The 22,760-nt window shown below is 42.8% G+C and overlaps 1 protein-coding gene across 1 annotated transcript in view; it reads left to right on the top strand.

Annotated features, from left to right (window-relative positions):
• ABCA13 (ATP binding cassette subfamily A member 13) overlaps positions 1 to 22,760 on the top strand; it is a 2,590,787-nt gene that overhangs the window by 355,030 nt on the left and 2,212,997 nt on the right. The window contains exon 11 of the mRNA XM_086964984.1: positions 7,951 to 8,027. Within this exon, the coding sequence (XP_086821110.1) occupies positions 7,951 to 8,027 (77 nt within the window). The remainder of the gene's footprint in view (positions 1 to 7,950; positions 8,028 to 22,760) is intronic.

Genomic DNA, 22,760 nt, shown 5'->3' with positions numbered 1-22,760 from the left:
CATCGTGGATTCCCAAAGTATCATCAATTGCCAGGGGTTCGAACGAACAGTTTAGGTCGCCAGCAATCAAGATAAGGGAATCAGAGGGACAAGAAAGGAGTACTTCAGACAAGATGGAAATAGTAGAAGATTTAGCCCCCCCTTTTGTGCCTCTTGCATAGATGTTGAAAAGTTCCAAAGTAATATTACACTTTGTGCCCTTAATTGTTAGTCTCATCAGATCTGGTGTTGAACAAAGATGGTGGGTGATTTTAAAATTAAGCGCAGCCTTAAACTAAATCATGAGACCTCCAGATGGGCGTCCGCGTCCTGAAGAGGTAGCTGGTATGTGGAAACAAGAGTAACAGTATACAGTGGCTCAAAACTCCATGTTTCCTGAAATACACACAAATCATGGTCATCAATAAAGGTGTTCCAGTCCGGGAGAGATAACTTATTGCGTAGACCCTCTATATTCCATGAAGCAATTTTGAGAGTCCGGGTGGGGCCTCTGCACAGAGTCATGTCACCTTGGGATAAGACATGGGCCCGATCATTCTCTATATTAACCCCCAAGGTTACAGGAGCAGTGGTTGGCAACTCGGGACCTGGACACAAGGCTAGTTTAGGTGGATTGACTAAGCTACTACTGGGTGGGACAACAGTGTTAGTGAGAACCTCTTTGTGTGCCTGAAGTCAGTCTACAGCCTCCAAACCACAAAACCGATTATGAGTGGGGGTTTGGCTCAGGGCAACTAGCCAGTGCAGTGCTAGTGCAGGTGTACAGTGAAAAAATGAAGCTGCGGTTCGTGTGTTAAAACTGGTAAATCACCTGTCATTCACGTGTCTTGCAGCAAATCATTGGTGGGATGGTGTGTGAAAAAACTGCTTAGATAGAAGATTCTTCTAGTTGTATACTTAATGAAGCAAAATGATAACGATGTTTTTTGCCATAGGGGAACCAGGAAAGTAAAATGATTAAAAAAGTTAGGGGAGAATGAGTGGCTATCTTAACAAACAGGAGGATTTTTCTCCAATAAATGGAAATTTCCAGGATGGTGTACAAAGGGGAACGTTCAGGTCAAGTGACCAAACTAGCATTAGAACATTTGAAGTTATTGCACTTGTGGCAATATGATGTCATAAAGCCACAGGGGGAGTCAGGGCTGTGTTTATAGACATTAAAGAACTGTCATGCCAAGTAATCACAAGTTTGGGTGGTTCCTACCAAATTTACTGTTTATCAAACCACACGGTCTCAAATGTGATTCAGGAAGTCAGTACTCAAGTCTGCATGAGGAGCTGCCGTTCACCTTGGCAGGGGCCGAGAGGAGTTAGTTGTTGGTGAAAGGAGAAGGTCAAGCATCACGGACAGTCGCTGCTGTAGTGCGAACAGCTCATTATCGCTTGAGCTTGGCATTGGTGGTCAACACAAAATGTCGCTTTCAGATCAAAGTGCAGGTCTCGCTGGAGCCTTGCATTGCCTGTCGGGGTGGATGGTCCCTGTCTGCGCGAAAAGAGGGTCCCGCTGGAGCATCGCATTGGTGGTGGCTGCGGGCTTTTGATTCTCAACATGAAAAGGTCACTTTGTGGTTGCGAACAGCCCAAAAAGTCTGCATCTTCACCTTTTCTTCAGAAGGAGTACACTCTGATGCCAGCCAGTTGTCCAAGACCTGGGGGTCACCTCTTGGGGATCAAGATTCACTCAAGTAGAGCCAGTAGGGGGGCTCAGGAATTTGGAATTTGGATTGGTATTTATAAAGCGCAAGCGGTCGCTCCGGAAGGAGCATCATGGCGCTATAGGTCCTGATTCCAGTCATAGAGAGGAGTGGGGGAGGCTAAATGGCGGCTTTGGACCAATCGTCAGGGAGCGTGAAGATCCAGGTTTTGAGCAGCTTCCGGAATGGTTTCTCAGATGTTTGAAGCCTGAGATGCCTTGGCATACTATTCCAGGCTTTTATGGCTAAGTTGCTTAAGGTTTTGCCGCCTTTGGATTTCAGGTTGAATTTAGACAAGGTCATGAGGTTGTCTTGTGAAGATCTTAGAGATCGGCACGGAGTGTAATGGGGGAAACGTTTGGTTAAATAGGAAGGGCCGGTTTTGTTGAAGGCTCGAAAAGCTACAATGAGAATTTTAAAGAGAATTCTCTTGTGTAGGGGGAGCCAGTGCAGTGACCTAAGGGCTGCGGAGATGGAGGATTTTCGTGGAAGTTTCAGGACAAGCCGGGCGGCAGTGTGCAAGACACTTTGCAGTTTGGCGAGGGTCGATTTTTTGGTCCCTGCCATGAGTCCGTTGCAGTAGTCAACTCGGGACAGAATGAGGGCTACTGCTACCGTTTTTCTCGCTTCGAGCGGGAGGAAGTCAAAGAATTTCCTTAATGATTTTATTATGCCGAAGCATTTACCTGCCGTGTTCGAGGCGTGGAGGTCGAAGGATAGCTCGGAGTCGAAGAGGACACCGAGGTTCCTAGCTGATGAGACAGTTTGGGGAGGGGCGGCAGAGTTGTCCGGCCACCACACGGCAGGGCAGAAGGATGCATTTTTTCCGATGGGGAGAATCTCGGTTTTGTTAGAGTTGCAGCGCAAGTGATTGGTGTCCATCCACTGGAAGACTGCTGTAAGGCAGTGTTTCAGGTTGAGCTCAGCCGTGTTGGTATTTTCATCAAGGGGGATGATCAGCTGAGTATCGTCGGCATAAGAAGTGACAGTTATGCCGAACGATTCTATGAGGGTAAGGAGAGGGATAAGATAGATATTGAAGAGGAGGGGACTCAGGATTGAACCCTGGGGGACGCCGCAGAACACCTTTTTCTCCTTGGATTGATAGGGGCCAAGTGAGACGGTCTGGAACCTGTCACTGAGGAAAGAACTGATCCAAGATAGGGCAGTGTTGGAAATGCCGATGTCTGAGAGTCTTTTGATCAGGATGGAATGAGAAATAGTGTCGAAAGCTGCCGTGAGGTCGAGAAGGATCAGGATAGCCTTCTTCCTCTGATCTTGAAGGGTTTTGATTGTGTCGGTCAGCTCGATCAGGGCCGTCTCAGTGGAATGTTTCGGCCGGAAACCGGATTGTTGGGGGTGAAGTAAATTATTTGAGTCCAGAAAGGTTTGAGAAAGGTTTGAGTCTCAGGCAGGTCCAGGTATGTCCTTTTGGTGCTGGGCAGATGGGCAGTTGCACGGAGGCATCTGGAAGTTTTAGTACCATTGAGTTGGATAACAATAAACATCTGTTATTCAGTGCCAAGATACCCTTCTGGATGTATGTGCACTTTACAAATACAGTGGTAATACTATGCTATGTTATGTTGTGTCCCTGTAGCTCAAACAGGAGGTCAGCCAACTGGTGCAGAGATTCACTTACGGAGAGCCTGGGTTCAAATCAAGCATGTTTAATCTTCCTGCTTCAGGCATTAGGACAGTGCTTCTGAATCTTCCACTGGTCCAAGAGTGTTCTGATAAGTCTGCCTTTTGTGTGGGGTAATTTACATGGCCTACCCCCAAAACTGGTTCTGGTCAGTTCTTCTCCTGGGTTTGGCTCCCAACTGTCTAGAGCGATAAAGGCAATTGTGGGCCTGGTGTCAGGTTCCTTTGTGTGTGCTGCAGGCATGGCCATTTCAGCCACAATCAAGACACGTCACAACTTCTCCCTAGCCACATTTTCAGGAAGACTTTGTCCTCCCACCCGTAAGCCTATTATTTCCCTATGTCTGGAAACAATACACATAACACCACAGTAGAGCGATTAAGTCATGTAACCCTGGACACTGGCAGAAAGGCAAATTTGAAATAAATCAGAAAAATATCCAACTTTCTAAAATTGCCATTTTCAAGATACTAACTTAATATCCTACGTTACCATTAAAGAAGATTTTATATTGCAATTCATTTGAGTATAAGCAGCATATCTCTATCTGGTTCCAAACTGAAGTTGCCACTTATTAAGTGTAATCAGGGTGTCCAGGGTTAGTCTATGGGAAAGATAACCGTACAGGAATTAAACACAACTTTAGGAGTTTTCCCTGTCAGTATATGTACAACTTAAAACCACGTCATACTTTTTAAATACTATACACCCTACTGAATGAGACTTAAGGGCCTACCTTAGGGCTGAGCTACAAGTATTCCAAAGGAAGATATGGGCCTGGCAAAAAAGTTTATTTTCCCAAGTTAAAATGGCAGTTAAAAACTGCACTACAGGCTGCAGTGACATGACTGAAACATGTTTTAAAATGCTACTTTAGTGGGTGGCTAAATGAGAGCTGCTGCCCACTAGTCCCATTTAATTTACGGGCCCTGGGTAGAAGTAGTACCAATTACTAGTAACGTATAAGTAAATTAAATGTACCAATCAGTTGCAGGACATTTTTCAATGTTTTAGGAGAGAGCACACACAGTTAACCACTAGTTAGGAGGGAAAAAGTGCACTAAAAGCCAACAGAAATGGGGTTAGCAAAGAAAGGCAAACATCTGGGGTGTCCCAACAGAGAGGGACACCTCAATTTAAATGCCCAAGAATCCAACAATGCTAGACAAAAATTACAACCAGATTGGGAGTGAATATGCACACTACAATAGAGCTATCTCCATTTTCTATCTTATTGGGAGTATGGACCAATGTGGACCTTACTAGATGCCTGAAACTATTGATTAATCACGTTTTTGTAATCACGAAAATGGATTTTGTGAAGTATTGATTGGGGTTGAGGTTTATTCCAATAATTCTTCAATGGTAGAAGAGTATAGCTTGGTGCAGACCAGTGGAACAAGTAGTCTACAAGGCATGGTTGGGGGTGTCTGCAGAAATATCAGAAAATATGGGGGAGTGGGCAGGAAGAATGAAGTCAATGCAGACCAAATGATCCTTCCTATTACATTTTCAGGGAAACATAGCAAGGCATAATGTGGATGAGACGGTATAACCCTAATTAAAGGTAGATGCAATGTGAACCGAGGGTACTCATAAGATGAAACCAGATTGTGTGACAGAAGGTTGTTGTACCAATGTAATGCTGTGATTGCTGACGTTGAGTTGGATATGCTGAAACTCCAAGTCTAACAGAATGTACTTGCACTGTCAAAATTTTAATGCTTGGAAAAAAAGTAATAGAGATGTTAGCAAAAAACAATGACGATCCATGAAAAAGGCACTTAAATTACTAGGAGGCGGGACATAAAGACATGCTGGGAACAAAGGGGAAGGAGAAATGTATTATGGTAAGTGGAATAACAATATACACAGGCACTCCAAACATATCAAAATGCTGGGTCAGACCTTATACAAGAGGAGAGTCCTCCTCTGCATGGAAAAATAGTGCACTGAATTTCGGAGGACAAACATGGAAATGACAATCATTCATCTTTACCATTGTGTAGTAACACAGGACACTGGGAAAAAGCAATTAAGACCCAGTGTTCCCCCAACCTAACTTGGAGGGACAAAAAGCATAGAAACTTAGCACACCAAGAGGCAGACAATTCAAGCTAAGCTGCCACACAAACTTAACCTTGCTAAAATCTAAAATAGTCCAAATAAGCCACAGACTGGACTAACTAGAGGGAACACAATTGTCTTCTCATCAACTAAGCATACATTAGTGGAGCCAATACTGAGTAGGACGGTCCAGATAAGCCTCTGAATAAAACATTTAAAGAGGAAAATGCATAAGAAAAGGTGTTCTCAGAATGTGCAACATAATGAAGGGAGCAGAATATACCTATTTAATGGCCTACTTAAGTTCACATGCTCACAAATCTTCAGAAGGTCTATAATGTCAAAGATCACAGAGAGTGCAATAGAGTCCCCGAAGTAGGTCAAAAGTCTATAACTATCAGGAATAAGCATGTCCAAGTTGAAATATTTCTTGCAGAAAATACTTCTGATTTTGGGAGCCTGATGCCAAGGTCAGATGAAATTTAATGTGGGTAAGGTGCTACTACAGCAATAGATCTCCCAGGCCACTCTTTTAAAATGAAAAGCCTTCTGGCCACTGAGGAAGATCTTGACTGTTCATTTATCTTACTTTGTTGTCATGATAACATGTTTAATTTACGTTTTTTTGTTCATAAAGTGACAAAAGACATACACATGAACACGTTTTTTTTTTAAATACCACAAAATTACTGTCAAAAATATCTACTATGCAGTGTTTTATTGTGTATGCTTTTCATGTTAATTTATAAATCAACCTTCAGCTTCTGAGTTATTTTCCTGGCACTCTTCCTTGAGGGAGCTGCACAGCTCTGTTAATGAAATCTCTTCAGTCAAGAGGCCTACTTCCAGCTTCCTTATCGATTTAGCCAAAGATGTTGCTTAATTATGGGAGTTTCTTTCTATGTCAGCTTGCGGCAACACCCACAAAGTCTGTCAAATCCTAGAAAACATTCCTCTAACAAAATAGCAAGCCTTATTACCTTTGCCAGTGCCAGCTTAGAAGAAAATCACTGTAGTGGGAATTTTATTTATGCATTTGTAAGGACTCAAGGATGTACCTTACCCTGGGTTGGCTGCCTTATTGGCTTTTGTTAGTGCAGATTGTGAAAGCTCAACTTAAAGACCACACCAAAGTCTCACATCAACAACAAAAGCTTAATTCTTACAAGAGTTCAGAATCTGGGGGTCAGGCAGTCTCAATCTCAAACAGAAAAGTCAGCTGCAGTACTCCTCCTTTAGACAACAGTTCTCTAGTGTCCTGAGGAGTCCCTGACATGTTGCCACTTGCTTCTCTCCCTCTGACACCAGGCTTCTCAAATGCTTGAGGTACTTAAAGTCATTGCTACTAGTAGTCATCTATTGCCGGGCTTAAACTGACTATTGTAGATGTGAGGTCAGGCTTCTACCAAATTTTGTTTAACTCACCAAACTTTTAGTGTCTGATTCCCAAAGGGCATCTGCACTTGTGGTAAGAGCCCCTCACTCGTGGCGGTACCTTCGCATTGCAGTTTCTCATTGCGGACTTCCTGCCACAAGTGCAGGCCCCACACCATAAAGCTGGGGCCTCCGTCACAAATGCGGAGGCACTTTGTGAATTTGGCCCTTAGATAATGGGAACCCAGGAAACACTGACCGACATAATACTGATCCTTGTCTGCGCTGTTAAAAAAACACACCAATTTCTACTTTTAGGCATTTTTCCTTGATCGTGTACTTCAAAATAACCATTCACACATAAATACATATATGTGCTTTAAAACTAACTCAAAATACATATATGTTTGCCTCGTTCATGCTCATCCCTTTTCCTCTTTCTCTCACAACTTTTGTTACTGCTCTTAAACAAGCATCCCCAAAGTCAACATGCCTGGCATAAATGACCTAACCAAGCAAATAGCATCTCTGCATGACTGTGTTATCATGTGCTAGGCCTTTAAAATAGGTGTTTATGCTGTGTGTGGGTTGGAAAAGGCGCTTAAATGGACATGGAGGACTGCGGCATCAACACTGAAGTGGAGAAGCCACCTGCTTTTGCACTGTATTAGCAAGTGCTCAACGAAGTTCATGAACTTTTTTTGATTAATGGATATTGAACCTGAGACTTTAGTCAAGGGTGACTTCGAACAACGAAGGGGCATATTATCAACAACGGAGTTAAGATTAACGGAGTTAAGATTATCGCCGCTTTAGCGGCAGTAAACTGCCGCTAAAGCACCGATAATGGGCTTGATAATATGCCGTAGAGAATTCCAATGGAAGCCGCTGTTCACACCAGAACATGGGCTTCTGTGGGAATTCACAAGTGCATATTATCAAGCCCATTATCGCAGCTTTAGCGGCAGTTTCAACGCCGTTTCTTGATAATATGCCCCAATTTCGCTTTTAAGCGTAAGCACTGCATTTAAAAAAGGAAAACCTAAAACATTTCAAAGGAGATCGGTATTTGCCAGGAGCAAAACTACAAGAGTATATGCAAAAATGTCACTATTTTCTGTCTTAAATGCAACGAAAGTCTCTGAATTAACTTCTTTTCCATTGCAGCTTGGAAGCGAGCCTCGCAGAACTTTTATCACGAAATCCTGCAATAGCTTTCTTAAGCAACATCAGTATGCCCGCAGGTAAGCGTCTGGCACATATTTCTCTTTTAACATCGCAATTAACCAGTGCTGTGGGATTTGTAAGCTGTTGAGAGTCTATACAGCTTTTACAAATGTTTAATTTGCTGCGTGTACTTTAGTTGTTCAGTAATGTTTAGGGGCCTCTTGTAGTCAAGCTGTTGCGTTCTGAACGAGGAGGGCCTCATTCTTTGCAGTCGGCACTAATGTTGCTACCAGTGGTAAAAGAGAAATAACATCTAGGCTAAGAAGTTGCCAATATTAGAAGATTCAATTACAAATTAAAAATGGCATGACAAATCTTGAAGATTAGATCATATCTCGAATTAGCCTTACCATGCATTTTTGTGATTTTAAATGCTATTAGTTATTGGAATAACTATCTGTCGCGAGTGTTGCTTCTGGTCTGACACTTATGGTTTGCTCGGTTGATGTGGAAGTTATGGATTCTGTTCCTAACCGCAATTTGCGGATGTTAGTGATTTTTCAGTTTTAGTTCATAACCATAACTGCACATCGACTGTTTTTTTAATGAATGTAAACATACATCAAGTCCTAAAAAAGCTTAGCAGAACATCATTTATCCTTTTTTTCAAATCACAATTTTGACTTATTGGTCGTATATTACATGCAACAGTTTCCTGCTCCCAACTCCCCAGTGATCAGCCTACCAACAGGCTATAAAACCAGTGTTTCACTTCATTAGCAGCCAATCGCCTCTGCACATGGCCGTTGGACATCAGTTACAACTCCACGGTCCCAGGATGATGTCTCTGCTGGGGTATGCCTAGGTAAATCCCCAAAGTAATAAAATGACAGCTCAATTGTTACCCCCACAATAAACTCTGTGGTAATTCTGTTTGATTAGCGTCTCCCCTCTTTTTTGTACTGGACAGATGGCTCACAGATGTATATTTATTATTACCCCTCAAAGAGAGGTTCTTCATCAGAGACAGCAAAAACTTATTTAGGATGACCTTTAACGCTGGATATGCTGTCTGCCATACAAGAATAGTCAATGTTACGGGCTTAGTGTCTTGTAAAATGTGTAATGATGCGTTTTTATGTGTTTTGAGTTATATATTAGCTGCTAGCTGCTTGGGTGTGAAGGGGTATAAGATGGGAAGTTAATTGCATAATAATTAATCTACAATTAATTTATTATTAATGATTTAATTGATTATTAATTATGTAAATTCGGTAATACTTATAATTGTTTAATTGTATATTAGGTGCAGGCTGCGGGTTTGTCGGGATATAGGGTGAGAAGATTTGTAATAATAAATTATTAATTATATATGTATTATTAAATATTTAATTGATAGTTAAACATGTACATTATGTAATATAGCTTTATTTTAGTTATATTTAATAGAAGGTTGACAGTAGAAATGGAGTTCCATCGAGCACTCGGGTTGGGAAAAGAAACGCCAGGCACCGTTCTTATGCCAAAACAAAGGGTTTATTAAGGTCATATGGTCGAGACGCATTTCGCACTTACAAAGAGCTTGTTCACACAACAAATTGATAGTGTTCATCTCTTAAGTAACATTCAATGCAATAAAGTAACTGATCATAGAAAGCGGACTGTATCACAACAACAACAGTACAAGGGCGCCATCTTGGCATGGAGTGTAATACAACATATTGTTAATACATCAAAGTAACCTTCTGTTTTAGGATAATGCATGTAAACTAGGTACCGTAAAAGCGTAAAGTGTAGTCAATAGGCATGTATGGGGCGGGTAAATCATTGTATAAAGACTAGTATCTTGCTGACATACCGATCAGTCGCGTGTGTAGACGTGCCTGAAGGCGGCCCCAGGTGCTGGTTGTTCAGTGCTCCAGAGCGTGGAGTGAAACAAAGTGCCTTGTGAGAAGTGCAGTCCCATGAGCGCTAATGCATTGGCACAGAACTCGCCGCACGTGTCTGACTCGAATACCAGTAGGTATGAAGGCAAGTCAGGAACATGAGAAAGCCCCAATTAACGGTTACTGGTGCCTTGTGGGCGATGCAGGCCTATGTGCGCTAATGTATTGAGAGGCCACCCCCGCGGCTAGGGGAGGGGGGCCTTTAGTGGGAATTCCGTGCCCGCCTCTGTAGGTAAGTTTCGTTTCAGAGGTTGGACGTCATGGGGAGGGTCTCTCGGTAATGCGAGACGCTTGGTGGGCGTCTGAGGACCCTCCTCCCAAGGCGATAAGGAGAGCAGCACCCCGGGGAGTAGCCCTCTTTCATCTCTCGCCTTGGTAACAAGAATGCCAGCCGAAGAATAGTTGCTGCGGACTCGGGCCTGGTGGCCTTTTTGTTTTACACACAGGTGAGAGGCCATAGCGTAGCGAGGGCTTAATGCAGTAGTGTATGGTGCCGGGAGCCTCAGGTTTGGGCCCCGGTGATACCGTATGTTCATTCAGGATGGTTTACTTTTTTCCCTTTTGTTGCGCAAAGTTCAAATGCATGCGGGCGGTAGGAGGAATCTGGCCTGCCTGGTAGTCTTGGGGCGGGGGTAGCGAGCGGCGATATCGCGCTGAGCGAGTGCAGGGATATTAGATAGGAGGAGGAGGGGCGTTGCCTTTCAACCCGCCTGGCGTGCTGCGGTGCGCGTCGGCCTAGAGATCCGAGGAGAGCAGGGTTCGACTCTCTAGGGATATGTGGCAACATAGTTAAAGTAAAAAATAAATAAGTAAACAATAGAACAAGGAGAGAAGAGCGCAGCGTTATGCTGGGGAGCGATGCTTCAGAGAATGATTGTCTGGGGTTTTAGGAAGCGCATTTGCGTATGCGGCGGGGTAATTGGTTTCACCTTTTGCTTTTATGCCGATTAAGTATGGCACAATAAACATGCTCCTTGTAGGTGAGTGGAGAGCAGATCTTTTGCTGCGGGGTATTACGGCAGAGATGTGGATCCAGGGGAAAAGGATACCAGGAGACCGATCGATTCAAAAAGGTTGGTGAATATCTTGGGGGTATTACCACAGGTATGTTGGTCGCATTATGAGGTACAACTGCTGCAGCTAGCATATTCCTTAGCGTTCTTTGGGGCATTCCGGGTATCAGCGCTAGTGCCAAGCTCCAAGAGGGACAGACAGGGTGGAATCGCTGTTGATGATGTGGTGATTGCAGCGGGCTTGCTGCAGGTCAGGGTACGGAGGTCGAAGACAGACCCACTGGGAAAAGGAGTATGGGTGCAACTGAGAGCAAGTCAGGGGGCGGGCTACTGCCCGGTGATGTTGATGGAAAGGTTCATGCAGATGAGGCCGGGATGTGAGGAGAATAGGCTGTTGGTGCATGAGGATGGTACACCGCTGACGAAATTCCAGTTCACGCGAATATGCAAGCAGGCTCTGGAATTGTTAGGAGAAGACATAGCTCACTTTACGTCACATTCGTTCCGTATTGGGGCAGCTACTACAGCAGCGGAATTGGGATTGTCACCGGGTGCAATCAAGAAAGTGGGCAGGTGGAATTCAGCGAGTTTTGAGCGCTGTGTGCGACCACAGCTGGTATAGGTGGGGTGGTATTTTCAACAGGTTGGTATTTACACACTTCTCTCTTTCTATTTTTTCTTTGGTCTCGCTTGCAGGGGTGGCAAGTCAGAGGATGCAAGTATGCTGGTGTGGCGATTCGTTCATATGCAGAGCGGGGAATTGGTTTGGAGAGTCTGGGGTGGACAAGACGCAAAGGGCCTTGGGAATGGTCCACAATTGGTTAGGGTTAGAGGGTCTGCGGGCTGAGGACGTTTCAGCTCATTTGCGGAGTGCGCTCAATAAAGGTTTGCCTATTCCAGACGTGCTGGTTATTCATGTCGGGGCCAAAAATATGGTCCCAGGGGGCAGGCGGGGGGCCAAGGAGGCATTATTCTCTCTTCTTACTTGGATCAGAAGGGCATTGCCGGACACAGCAATTATTTGGTCAGAGGTTCTCACTCGGAGAGAGTGGGGGGGGGGGGGGGGCGATGTGCCGTCAGCAGCAATGAATACGTCAGTGAGAAAAATGAATAGAGAAGTGGAAAAGCTGTTGAGGGGTTCACAGATACTGGTTATTAGACATACCTTGCTGCAGACATTGACTCCAGATGAGTATCGGACAGGGGGGGTGCACCTGACCAGGGTAGGGTTGGAGGTGTTTGTGCAAACAATTCTGGGGGCCATTGTGTTACACCCTGGTAAAGTGGCAGGGTGTTAGCATGGGGGGAGGGCAAGAGCGCCAGTGGGTCCCTGATAAGAGAAAAGGCTGAGGGACTCCTTTTGGACAGAAAACGGTTGACCCTGGAGCAGGGGAGGCAGTTATGGCGGCTCTAGGCTGGCGGGAGAGGGGGCCGTCCTGCTGGTGGTCCTGGACTCTCTGGCTCTACCCTAGTAGCTGGTGGCTTGGAAAGGGGGTGGTGTTGTGTCCTGCTGGTACAACACTCCTCTAGAGATGCCAATTTGTATATATATGGTAAACTGTGGCGCATATGTATGGGCGCAGCATTTATGTGTGAATTTAATAAATGGTAAATGTGGGAAGTTTTACCCACAACTGAAATGGATTTTGGTATAATAATAAAGCTACGCAGAGGACATCAATCATTTGTAAGTATTTTACTGGGAGAGGGATGAGCCTGGGGTAAAGAGCGAATGGCACGAGATATCCCCACTAAGGCACCGAGCTTGCCACGCAAGTCTGACTCAAATACCAGTGGGTATGAAGGCCAGTTAAGACCGCCAATTGTCGGTTATAGGGTGAATGCGCAGGGTACCCTGTGCCTTAAAAAATAACAACCTAGTTAGTGGGTGATGTCCCATATGTCGTCATGACTCCTGGTTGTGAATCCCTGGTTAGTGAGTGTGTAGTCCTGTGTGTATATAATGTGGACGAATCAATAATTATAAAAACGTCATTCTCCTGAAAAAGTGTAAATAACAAAATAGAAAATTAGTAAATAAGTAAACGTGCACATTTGTACAAGTGGGTTTAAAACCATTCATATACAACACTATGCATATTACTTGTCATGGTGAGGAGAAAACAGAAGATGAATCACAGAGAAAGGTTTAGGGTACAGGTGCTGCAAGCCTGAGACATCGTCCCTCCCTCCCTTCGTGTGAGAGAGAGAAAAGAAGAGAAATATAACGTACATGTTAGAAGAAATCCATTTTAAAATATATGGTTTCAATAACAGTTTAGTTGCGGGTTGCTAGGTTTGTGGGGGTACAAAGTGGGATGGTAATTAAGTAATAATCAGTAACAAATAATTATTAATTGTTAATTAAATAGTTAATTGATTACCAAATATTTAAATTGTGCTGTACTTATTTATTTTAGTAATATTTTAAGTGTGGACTGCTAGCTGTATGGGGTATAGTGTGCAAAGTTAAGTAATAAATACATTTGAAAAATGTAATGTATAATTAATTAATACATTGTTTAATATTGATGTAAATTATTTCATTGCTTTTAATTTTTTTGGTTAATTAATACTGTTTATATTAAGAGTTTTATATTTGTTCTAAATTAATAGGGGTATTCAAATATGCAATGTGTTGTAAGTGAAGCGCTTTCCCTACTGCAGCACAGACTGGAGTGAGAATAATAAATTGTACCCCTCCAAAGTCCAACACTTTCCCTACCATTGCATAGGCTGGAGTGGGAACAGTAAATATTACACCTCCGAAGTCCAATGCTTTAACTACTGTTGCACAGACTGGAGTGGGAATAGTAAATTTAATCTCTGCGAGGGGCATCGTTTTCCCAACCTTCGCACAGACTGGAGTGGGAATAGTAAATCTTACCCCTTCGAAGCCCAACTCTTTCCCTACTTCTGCGTAGACTGGAGTGGGAATAGTAAATATTACCCCTCTGAAGTTGAATGCTTTCTATTATTATTATTATTTTTTTATTTTAAATTATTTGTTTTTATGCATGGGATCAAGGCCTCGTGGGAGGCTGAAACGCGTCATGGTAAGGGTGCGGGGAAGAAAATAAACGAAATTCTGCACTAAAACTTGGGTCCGTTCTCGTCTGTTCGTGTATGGACTGTGATGGCGCTGGTGATCTATATATATATATATATATATATATATATATATATATTCATCAACCTCCTCGTTTAAGGAAATGAGTACGCACTCACAAAGTTCTTCATTTCCCAAAGTTTAATTCGCAGTTATTACCAGCATACAAGCAAATAAATCTGACGCTTTTCGCTACAAACGTGTAGCTTGCTCACGGGTAATGCTATGAAACATTTGAGCCCCTCCTATTTGTACGGAGGTCCCGCCAAACATTCTATTATCATTGCATCACTTCCTGTTACCTGTACCGGAAGTAACTTGGGAAATGTAGTTTTTACACACTATTTGGCCTCTCAAATTCTATTGACAATTCTGGCATCATTGTATCAATGTTTTTTTATATATCTTTTTTGTGATATTTTATCTATGGTCTACTTTAGAAAAACCAGGGGACATCCATTTACTTTTATTAATACTTTAACAACCGTTTCCGGTACTTAGTAATGTCCGATAGTTATGCCCGTTTTGGGTTCTAAACAATTTGATTTCGTTTTAGAACATTCTAAAACTAAATCAAATTGTTTAGAACCCAAAACGGGCATAACTATCGGACATTACTAAGTACCAAAAACGGTCGTTAAAGGATTTATTTGCTTGTATGCTGGTAAAAACTGCAAATTAAACTTTGGGAAACGAAGAACTTTGTGAGTGCGTACTCATTTCCTTAAACGAGGAGGTTGTTGAATATAATTAAAGTGTGGCTCTGCTGAGGAGTACGGCACCGGAGATGGGAGCGCCAGGGGTCTGCAACTGAGAGCCGAATCGGTGGATATATATATATGTATATATATATATATTTTTTTATTTTTTTATTTTTTATTTATTTTGTTTTTTTATAATATTGTTTGTAAATGTCTTTTTGGGAGATTTTATAGTTGTTTATATTTAATAAAATTAGTAATTTATTAATGTTTTGCAGTTCACTTGTTAATATTCTTTGTTTTTATTTATATATATATATGTTCACTGAAAAAAACGCAGGTTTCAGGGACATTATAGTTAGGAATTAGCATTTAAAAAACGTTAAAAATTCATGTAAAAAAACACAGGTTACCGGAACATTATAGTTAGGCTGACATTTCACTCATACAAAACCTGTGAAATTCAGCCGTTGTAGTTAGCTGAGCTCACTATAACTCGCACCCCTGCAATGCACTGCTGATGACGTCACATATTACATCAGTCATGACATGGTCAGTGACATCACTAATGACATCACTGATGACATCTCAAATGACATGCAAACATGCAGCTCTTTTCTGCCCAAAAGCAACTCTCCTCTGCTTCATGGAAGCAGGAGCATTTTTCTTGCTCTCACTTCCATGAAGTGGACCAGAGTCATACCAAACTTCCATGTCAGGGGGTGGGCACCCCGGGCATGGCTGGAGTGTCTGCACATGGCAGCGGGGCACCTCTCGCAGCTCAGGCGGGGCCGCTACTCAATTCAAACAAAGTTGCCTGTCGAAAAGAGGGCCCGCACAGGTGAGTAAAATCAGCCAGTATTTATTGGAGGAACAGCAAATATCAAAAAAGTGGAAATATTTCACAACATCTTAATTCCAGCCCAACGCGTTTCGTGTACTGCAACACTTCCTCATGGGCTCTGAGCGTTGAAAGGCACGCGTAACTGCAGTTTTTTGAAGCACCTTTATAAACAGTCATTCCTGCCCCAATAGGCGTGGCCACCGAGTGGCCTGCTGGAACCTGTAGTGATTCAATGACTTCTCAAGTGAGTGGCCTCTTTGCTGCCCCAATAAACAAAAATTAATCCCAAATGGGTGGCAAAACATAGCGTTGTTTGGTAATGCTGCATAATGCTCCTCCAAACAGCACCACCTGTCATTCATGCCACAGCGTCAGTTGGCGCCACAGCGGGACTGCACACGGCATCGGGGCACCTCTTGCGGCTCAGGCAGGGCTGCTACTCAGTCCAAACGAAGTTGCCTGTTGAAAAGAGGGCCCTCACAGGTGAGTAAAATCAGCCAGTATTTATTGGGGGAACAGCGAAGGCCAAAACAGCGGAAATATTTCACAACATCTTAATTCCAGCCGACGTGTTTTGTGTACTGCAACACTTCCTCATGGGCTCTGAGCGTTGAAAGGCACACATCACAGCAGTTTTTTGAAGCACCTTTATAAACAGTCATTCCTGCCCCAATAGGCGTGGCCTGCTGGAACCTGTAGTGATTCAATGATTTCTCAAGTGAGTCGCCGCTTTGCTGCCCAATAAACAAAAATTAATCCCAAGTGGGTGGCAAAACATAACATTGTTTGGTAATGTTGCATAATGCTCCTCCAAACAGCACCACCTGTCCTTCATGCCCAAGCTTCGGTTAGCGCCGCAGCGGGATTCCACGCGGCAACGGGGCACCTCTCGTGGCTCAGGCGGGCCATTACTCAAACCAAAAGAAGTTGCCTGTCGAAAAGAGGGCCCGCTCAGGTGAGTAAAATCAGCCAGTATTTATTGGAGGAACAGCAAATGCCAAAACAGCGGAAATATTTCACAACATCTTAATTCCAGCCCGGCGCGTTTCGTGTACTGCAACACTTCCTCATGGGCTCTGAGCGTTGAAAGGCACACATCACTGCTATTTTTTGAAGTACCTTTATAAACAGTCATTCACGCCCCAATAGGCGTGGCCACCCGAGTGGCCTGCTGGAACCTGTAGTAATTCAATGATTCCTCAAGTGAGTTGCCGCTTTGCTGGCCCAATAAACAAAAATTAATCCCAAGTGGGTGGCAAAACATAATGTTTTTTGGTAATGCTGCATAATGCTCCTCCAAACAGCACCACCTGTCCTTCATGCTGCAGCGTCGGTTCGACAGGCAACTTCGTTTGGATATATGTACAGAAATAGTGAAAAAACTCAGGCAGTACTTCAAACTTACATAGAATGTCATAAACAGAAGGAAAGCTGCGTGTTACTTTACAAGTTTATCCAAATTGACTCACATTTAAAAAGTACAGGGGGCACTTTTTGCAAGTTCTGTAAAGGCATGGGATGACATGTACACGAAATGTGCTGGAGCTCAAACAGGATTTGGCAAGGCACATCCAACCAATAAATGTCATGGCACATACACAAACATAATTATAGTGGCTGCTTTGCATTCCATATTAACCCCTTGGCTGCGGCGGTAATTCCGCCGCAGCACTAGGGCGGAGGGGGGGGCAGCGCGGCGCCGCCATGCTCGTGAAGGAACCACTCTGTCACGCGCCTTGGGCGTGCTGTGCTTGTGACGGAGTGGTTCCATCACGGCCCCGCCCGCTCAATAGAACGCTCAGCGCAGGCGCGAAATCGCTGCCGCGCAGGCGTGGCGGCGGGGCCGTGACGGAACCACTCCGTCATTAGCACAGCCCGTCCGTGGCGACAGAGTGGTTCCGTCACCAGCACCCAAAGGGTTAAATGCCAAATGTCTGAAAAATATTTTGTGTACAGTCTCGTAATACCCTTTAACACTTTAACAGATCATAAAAGGATATATATACAGTAGGTAGTTATAGTTAGGATTTTTTTCAATGCAAATTCTCAAAATTCTATTGTGAATAACTTTGGCGCCGGTTGACGAATCTGCCTGAAAATGTCCTCAAATTTGCCTCGCGGAGCTCCGTTCCTTCCCTGGAAGTTTCGGGGGTATTCGTCAAGCGGGGGCCGAGATAAAAGGGGGGTCCCAAGTGTTTTCCCCATGTTAATTTCCATAGGGCGGTCGAACTCACTTTTAGCCCGAACGGCTGAATGGATTTCCACCAAACTTGGCAAAATTGTAGGGACTGGTAGCCCGATGTGCCTTTGCTATGTCTAAAGATATGTGCTCCAGTGGTTTTTGAGTAATTTAGGTTAAAAAATATATATATATCTATGGCAGCGCCCCGGTACGCGCACCGGGGAACGCTCTGGGCGCACCACGCGAGGTGCGCACGGAAAGCTGATTGGCTCTCGGGTGTCTGTAAACATTCGAAACAGTCCGGAGCGGCCCCCATCTTGTGTCTCGGTAGAATCGAGACACAAGAGGTGGGAAAAACAAAGGGGGAAATGACCATAAGGGGGCAGAGTAGATCCCACCTGACCCCCTAGGTTTGATGTGGGGGTCATAAAAGGGCCCCGCGGGGCAAAACATTTTTTTTTTTCGATTTGCGCGGGGAGCGGACCGGGGGGCGTACTAGGGGAAAAAAAGAATGATAGAGTTTTTCAAAAAATGTAGCATTTTTTTATAAATTGGAGGTAGTTCTAAAAAGAACTGTTTTTTTTCTTCTTTTTGTTGTTTTATATTTTTTTTATTGTTTTTTGAACTTTTTTTACTTTTTTTGACTTTTCTGAACATTATTTATTTTTTTTGTATTTTTTAAGGGGAGAAACAAAAAACAGGGAATTCTAAAGGGCTCAACAGGAGCAAAAAAAGAAAGCGGAAAAAATTAATGTTTCCTTGGGCACTTGTGGTTATCCCAAGCACGGTTAATAAGTGTGATGCATTGCTCTCCATAGCATATTGTTTGGCCACAAAAAATACAAACCATTTTAAAATTGGAAAAGTTTGTTTGTATAGTGGAGAACATCTCCCTAACTTCCGGTCCCACTGGGGTGGAAACATTAGTTTGGGAGGTGCTGGCAGAAGATTTGACAGGGTTTCTGGCCAGTTCCCTGTCCTCTGCCCTAGCATAGTTATTTGGATGCTTTCGTAGCATATGTCTGATCATCGTGTGGTTGCCGAAGGAGTATTTTTTGTTGGGATTCCCCCTTGACAGCTCCTGATGACATATTAAGCAGGTTGCCTTAGGCGCATTTACTTTTTTTTTGTCGTTGGGGATTGAAAAAAATTGCCAGATGATGTGCTCTTTAGGTTTGTAGGTAATATTGTCCTCTCGGACGAATCTCCTCTCCTCCTCCTCTTCATCCTCCTCCACTGTGAAGTTGTGGTGGTCCTTGTGGCAGTGGTGGTGGAGGTGGTCGTCCAGAAGATCCAGCAGCTGCAGCTAATGTAGCCATTTTCTACTGAAATAACTGCAGGTCTACCTCTCTCAAAGCAGAAAGTTAGAATGAGAAAAAAAGGTGGGGTCTTTCATCATTTGGAAAAGAAAACTGTTCTGAACCAATGAAAAGTGTTATTTTCAGGTCACAAGACCAGGGGTTTCATCATTATGAAACCAAAACTATTATGAACCAATAAAAAGTGTTATTTTCAGGTCACATGACCCGACGCGCTTACGCTACGCGCCCCGGGGCGCGTCGCGTCAGATGCTTACGTTGCGCGATCGTATTCGCTCGAGTGCTTCCGGGTGCGCTTACGCCGTGCGTATCACGCGGACGCGGCTACACGATACGTCACGATCATGTTTTCGTTCGCGACATTGGCGCTAACGGGACGCTTCCCGGTTCGCGCACCGGGGTGCTTCAAAAGACTGCGCTTTCCGGGGCGCTCACCGGGGCGCGCACCGGGAGCGCTCCAGGGCAAAAAAACAATATACATTTAAAAAATGTTTTAAATAGAAATATAATATAGGATTCATTTTCTAAAATATTACATTTCATAGCTATAGACATTTGCTATTTAAAAAACTTTGAAATTCACTGAAAAAACATAGGTTTGGGGCCTTATATATAGTTAGGAATTAGCATTTAAAAAACCTATGAAATTCACTGAAAAAACCGTAGGTTTCAGACCAGTTATAGTTAGGAATTAGCATTTAAAAAACCTATGAAATTCACTGAAAAAACCATAGGTTTCACACCAGTTATAGTTAGGAATTAGCATTTAAAAAACCTATTAAATTCACTGAAAAAACCATAGGTTTCACACCAGTTATAGTTAGCTGGAAATTTTACTGACATAAAACCATTGAAATTCCCACGTTACAGTTAGTTGGATCCACTATAACTTGCGCGCCTGCAATGCACTGCTGATGACGTCACATATTACATCACTCATGACATGGTCAGTGACATCACTCATGACATCACTGATGACACCATCCTTGTGACACACTGACAGACCTCCTTTCAGTGTAATGTAACCCTTGAAACACAAATTCAAAAATAGAATCTAACATTTTCAATAAAATGGAGATACCCATACCAGTTACAACAACCAAATCAGTAATTCTTCCATCTATATACACATCCACTCATTCACCAACAGTTTTATATAGTCACTCATACATATACGCACTCATCATATGTAGTGATACACCTATACATCCTGTTACACACCGACAGTCATCCAAAAGTTACTCACACATGCAAATAAACTATTGAACATCCATTTATTTGCATATACAACTATACACACACTACCACCTTACTTCTATGGACATTTACACATACTTACTCTCTTAAACAATCACTTATAGAAACACATACTTATTTAAACAGGAACTCTTACAATCTCTCGCTCTCACATATACTCACTTATATACATCAATACTCACATATACTAGATTAAAACATATGTAGTTACTGATAAAGACACTAGTGAGACAGTAATTCACTCACTAACACACACATATACACACTCATCCACCCATACAGTCGTGCACATATGCTGTCTTCAAAACACATACAAACAGTGAGTCAGTCACCAACCCATGCAGCCACTTATACACAAAGTGAAACACTGATACATATATTTGAATATTTAAAAGTTACTCGCTAATATATGTATTCACTAAGATACACTTAATAAGGCAGTTAACCAATCTTTTTTTAAACATCCATTTACACACTTATTTAACCATTTATTCTTCCATCGACCTTTACAAATACATATATAAAACATATTTATTTTTCAGAAAGACACACATTCACTGGATGGTGTCATCAGTGATGTCATGAGTGATGTCACTGACCATGTCATGAGTGATGTAATATGCGACGTCATCAGCAGTGCATTGCAGGCGCGCAAGTTATAGTGAGTCCAACTAACTATAACATGGGAATTTCAATGGTTTTATGTCAGTAAAATTTCCAGCTAACTATAACTGGTGTGAAACCTATGGTTTTTTCAGTGAATATATATATATATATATATATATATATATATATATATATATATATATATATATATATATATATATATATATATATATATATATATATGATTGCAGTTTCAATGTGCAGGCATGCACACAAAAAAGACACGGACATCATTATAAGCTTGGTGCCCAGTAAAGCGTGTTTACAAATATACCACAATATGACAATGCCCCATCTGAAAATTTAAATGAGCACATAAATGTTCATTAATACGCAGCCCAGCCATTCAACAACAATCAATGTAAGTTTCCAATTCCCCTAATGCACATACCGAAAAACAAAAGGTGTCCCTAGGTAAATCATGAATTCACACATGTTAAAATTCAAAAGCAAATCACTAATGTAAATATATATTTCGCCTCAACCAGGCTCAGTTAAAGATATAGGGGTGTGACCAGTCAGAAAAAGAGAGTGGGAAAGCTATATAGTAGGCAACGACCATTACTAAATAAAAGATGCACCACTATTGCATCATAATCTGTGGGAAATTTTCCCAAAGGCATATACATTTCTAGCAGTGTCCAAAGCAAATAAGGAAATAAGAAAATAAAGGGAGGAAGAAAAAGGAAATTCGGAAGAAAGTACTCATCACAATCAAAAGCTATAGAAGGTCCCAAGAGGCAAGTTGAAGATAAGAATAATAAGTATGACACATTCTACTCATACAGTTAGCCCTCGCGGACATGCATTTGGTCATCCTGGTTAAGGCCTCCTTGGTGACGGTTGTTCAAGTGAATGATATATTTCCAACCTCCTCAGGATGCGTTCCCTGTCTCCGCCTCTCTTACTCAGTGTCACCCTGTCAATTCCAAATAAGGAAATCTTGTGAATGTCCAGGGAATGATGTTGGTGCCAGTGTCATGCAACTGGATAATTAGGATCTCTGTTTTTAACTGCACGTATGTTTTCAAGGATTCTCTTCTTCACAGGAAAAACTGTACTTCTCACATATTGTAACTCACTAGGACAAACTAAAACATAGAATACAAAATCGCTGTAACTATTGATGAGTTTCTTGATATTCTCCTCCCAGCTTTTGGGTAATGTGTGCGCACGCCTTACAATTTCCACATCTATAGGAACCCTTGATGCTCCTTGAGCCAGGACCCTGCCCCCCCTTCTGATTTGTGGGGTAACTGTGCACTAGCATGTCCTTAAGGGACCTACTCTTCCTGTATGGTATTTGTGGACGGGTACTCACCAGATGTCCTAATACCTGGTAATGTTGTCCAGGTTCTAATGTTTACTCAACATCCGTCTCACGAAGTCAGATTCATTGGCAAATGTGGTTATGAGTCACCACTTATCCCCTTGTTTTCTGTGTTTGGGTATCAATAAACCTTCTCTGTTTTTACTTGCCACCTTTGTGCATGGTGGCCTGGTGACATTAGCTGGGTATCCCCTGGACCAAAATCTGCTTATCATCCTGGTTTGATCTGCCTCAAAAGCCTCAGGGATGCTGTTATTTCTCTTCACCCTGAGCATCTCACCATAGGGGATGCTCCACTTGAGGTTGGGCGGATGATGGCTACGGGCATATAAAATACTGTTTCCAGCAGTATCCTTTCTAAAACGGCTTGTATGGATGGTGTCCTCTTCTGCAGTGACCAGGATGTCTAGGAACTCCATGGTGCTTATGCAACTTCCAAGTGA

The sequence above is a fragment of the Lissotriton vulgaris genome, chromosome 4_1 (assembly GCF_964263255.1).
Source record: "Lissotriton vulgaris chromosome 4_1, aLisVul1.2, whole genome shotgun sequence".
Lineage (NCBI taxonomy): Eukaryota > Metazoa > Chordata > Amphibia > Caudata > Salamandridae > Lissotriton > Lissotriton vulgaris.
This window is presented reverse-complemented; position numbering and strand designations above follow the sequence as displayed.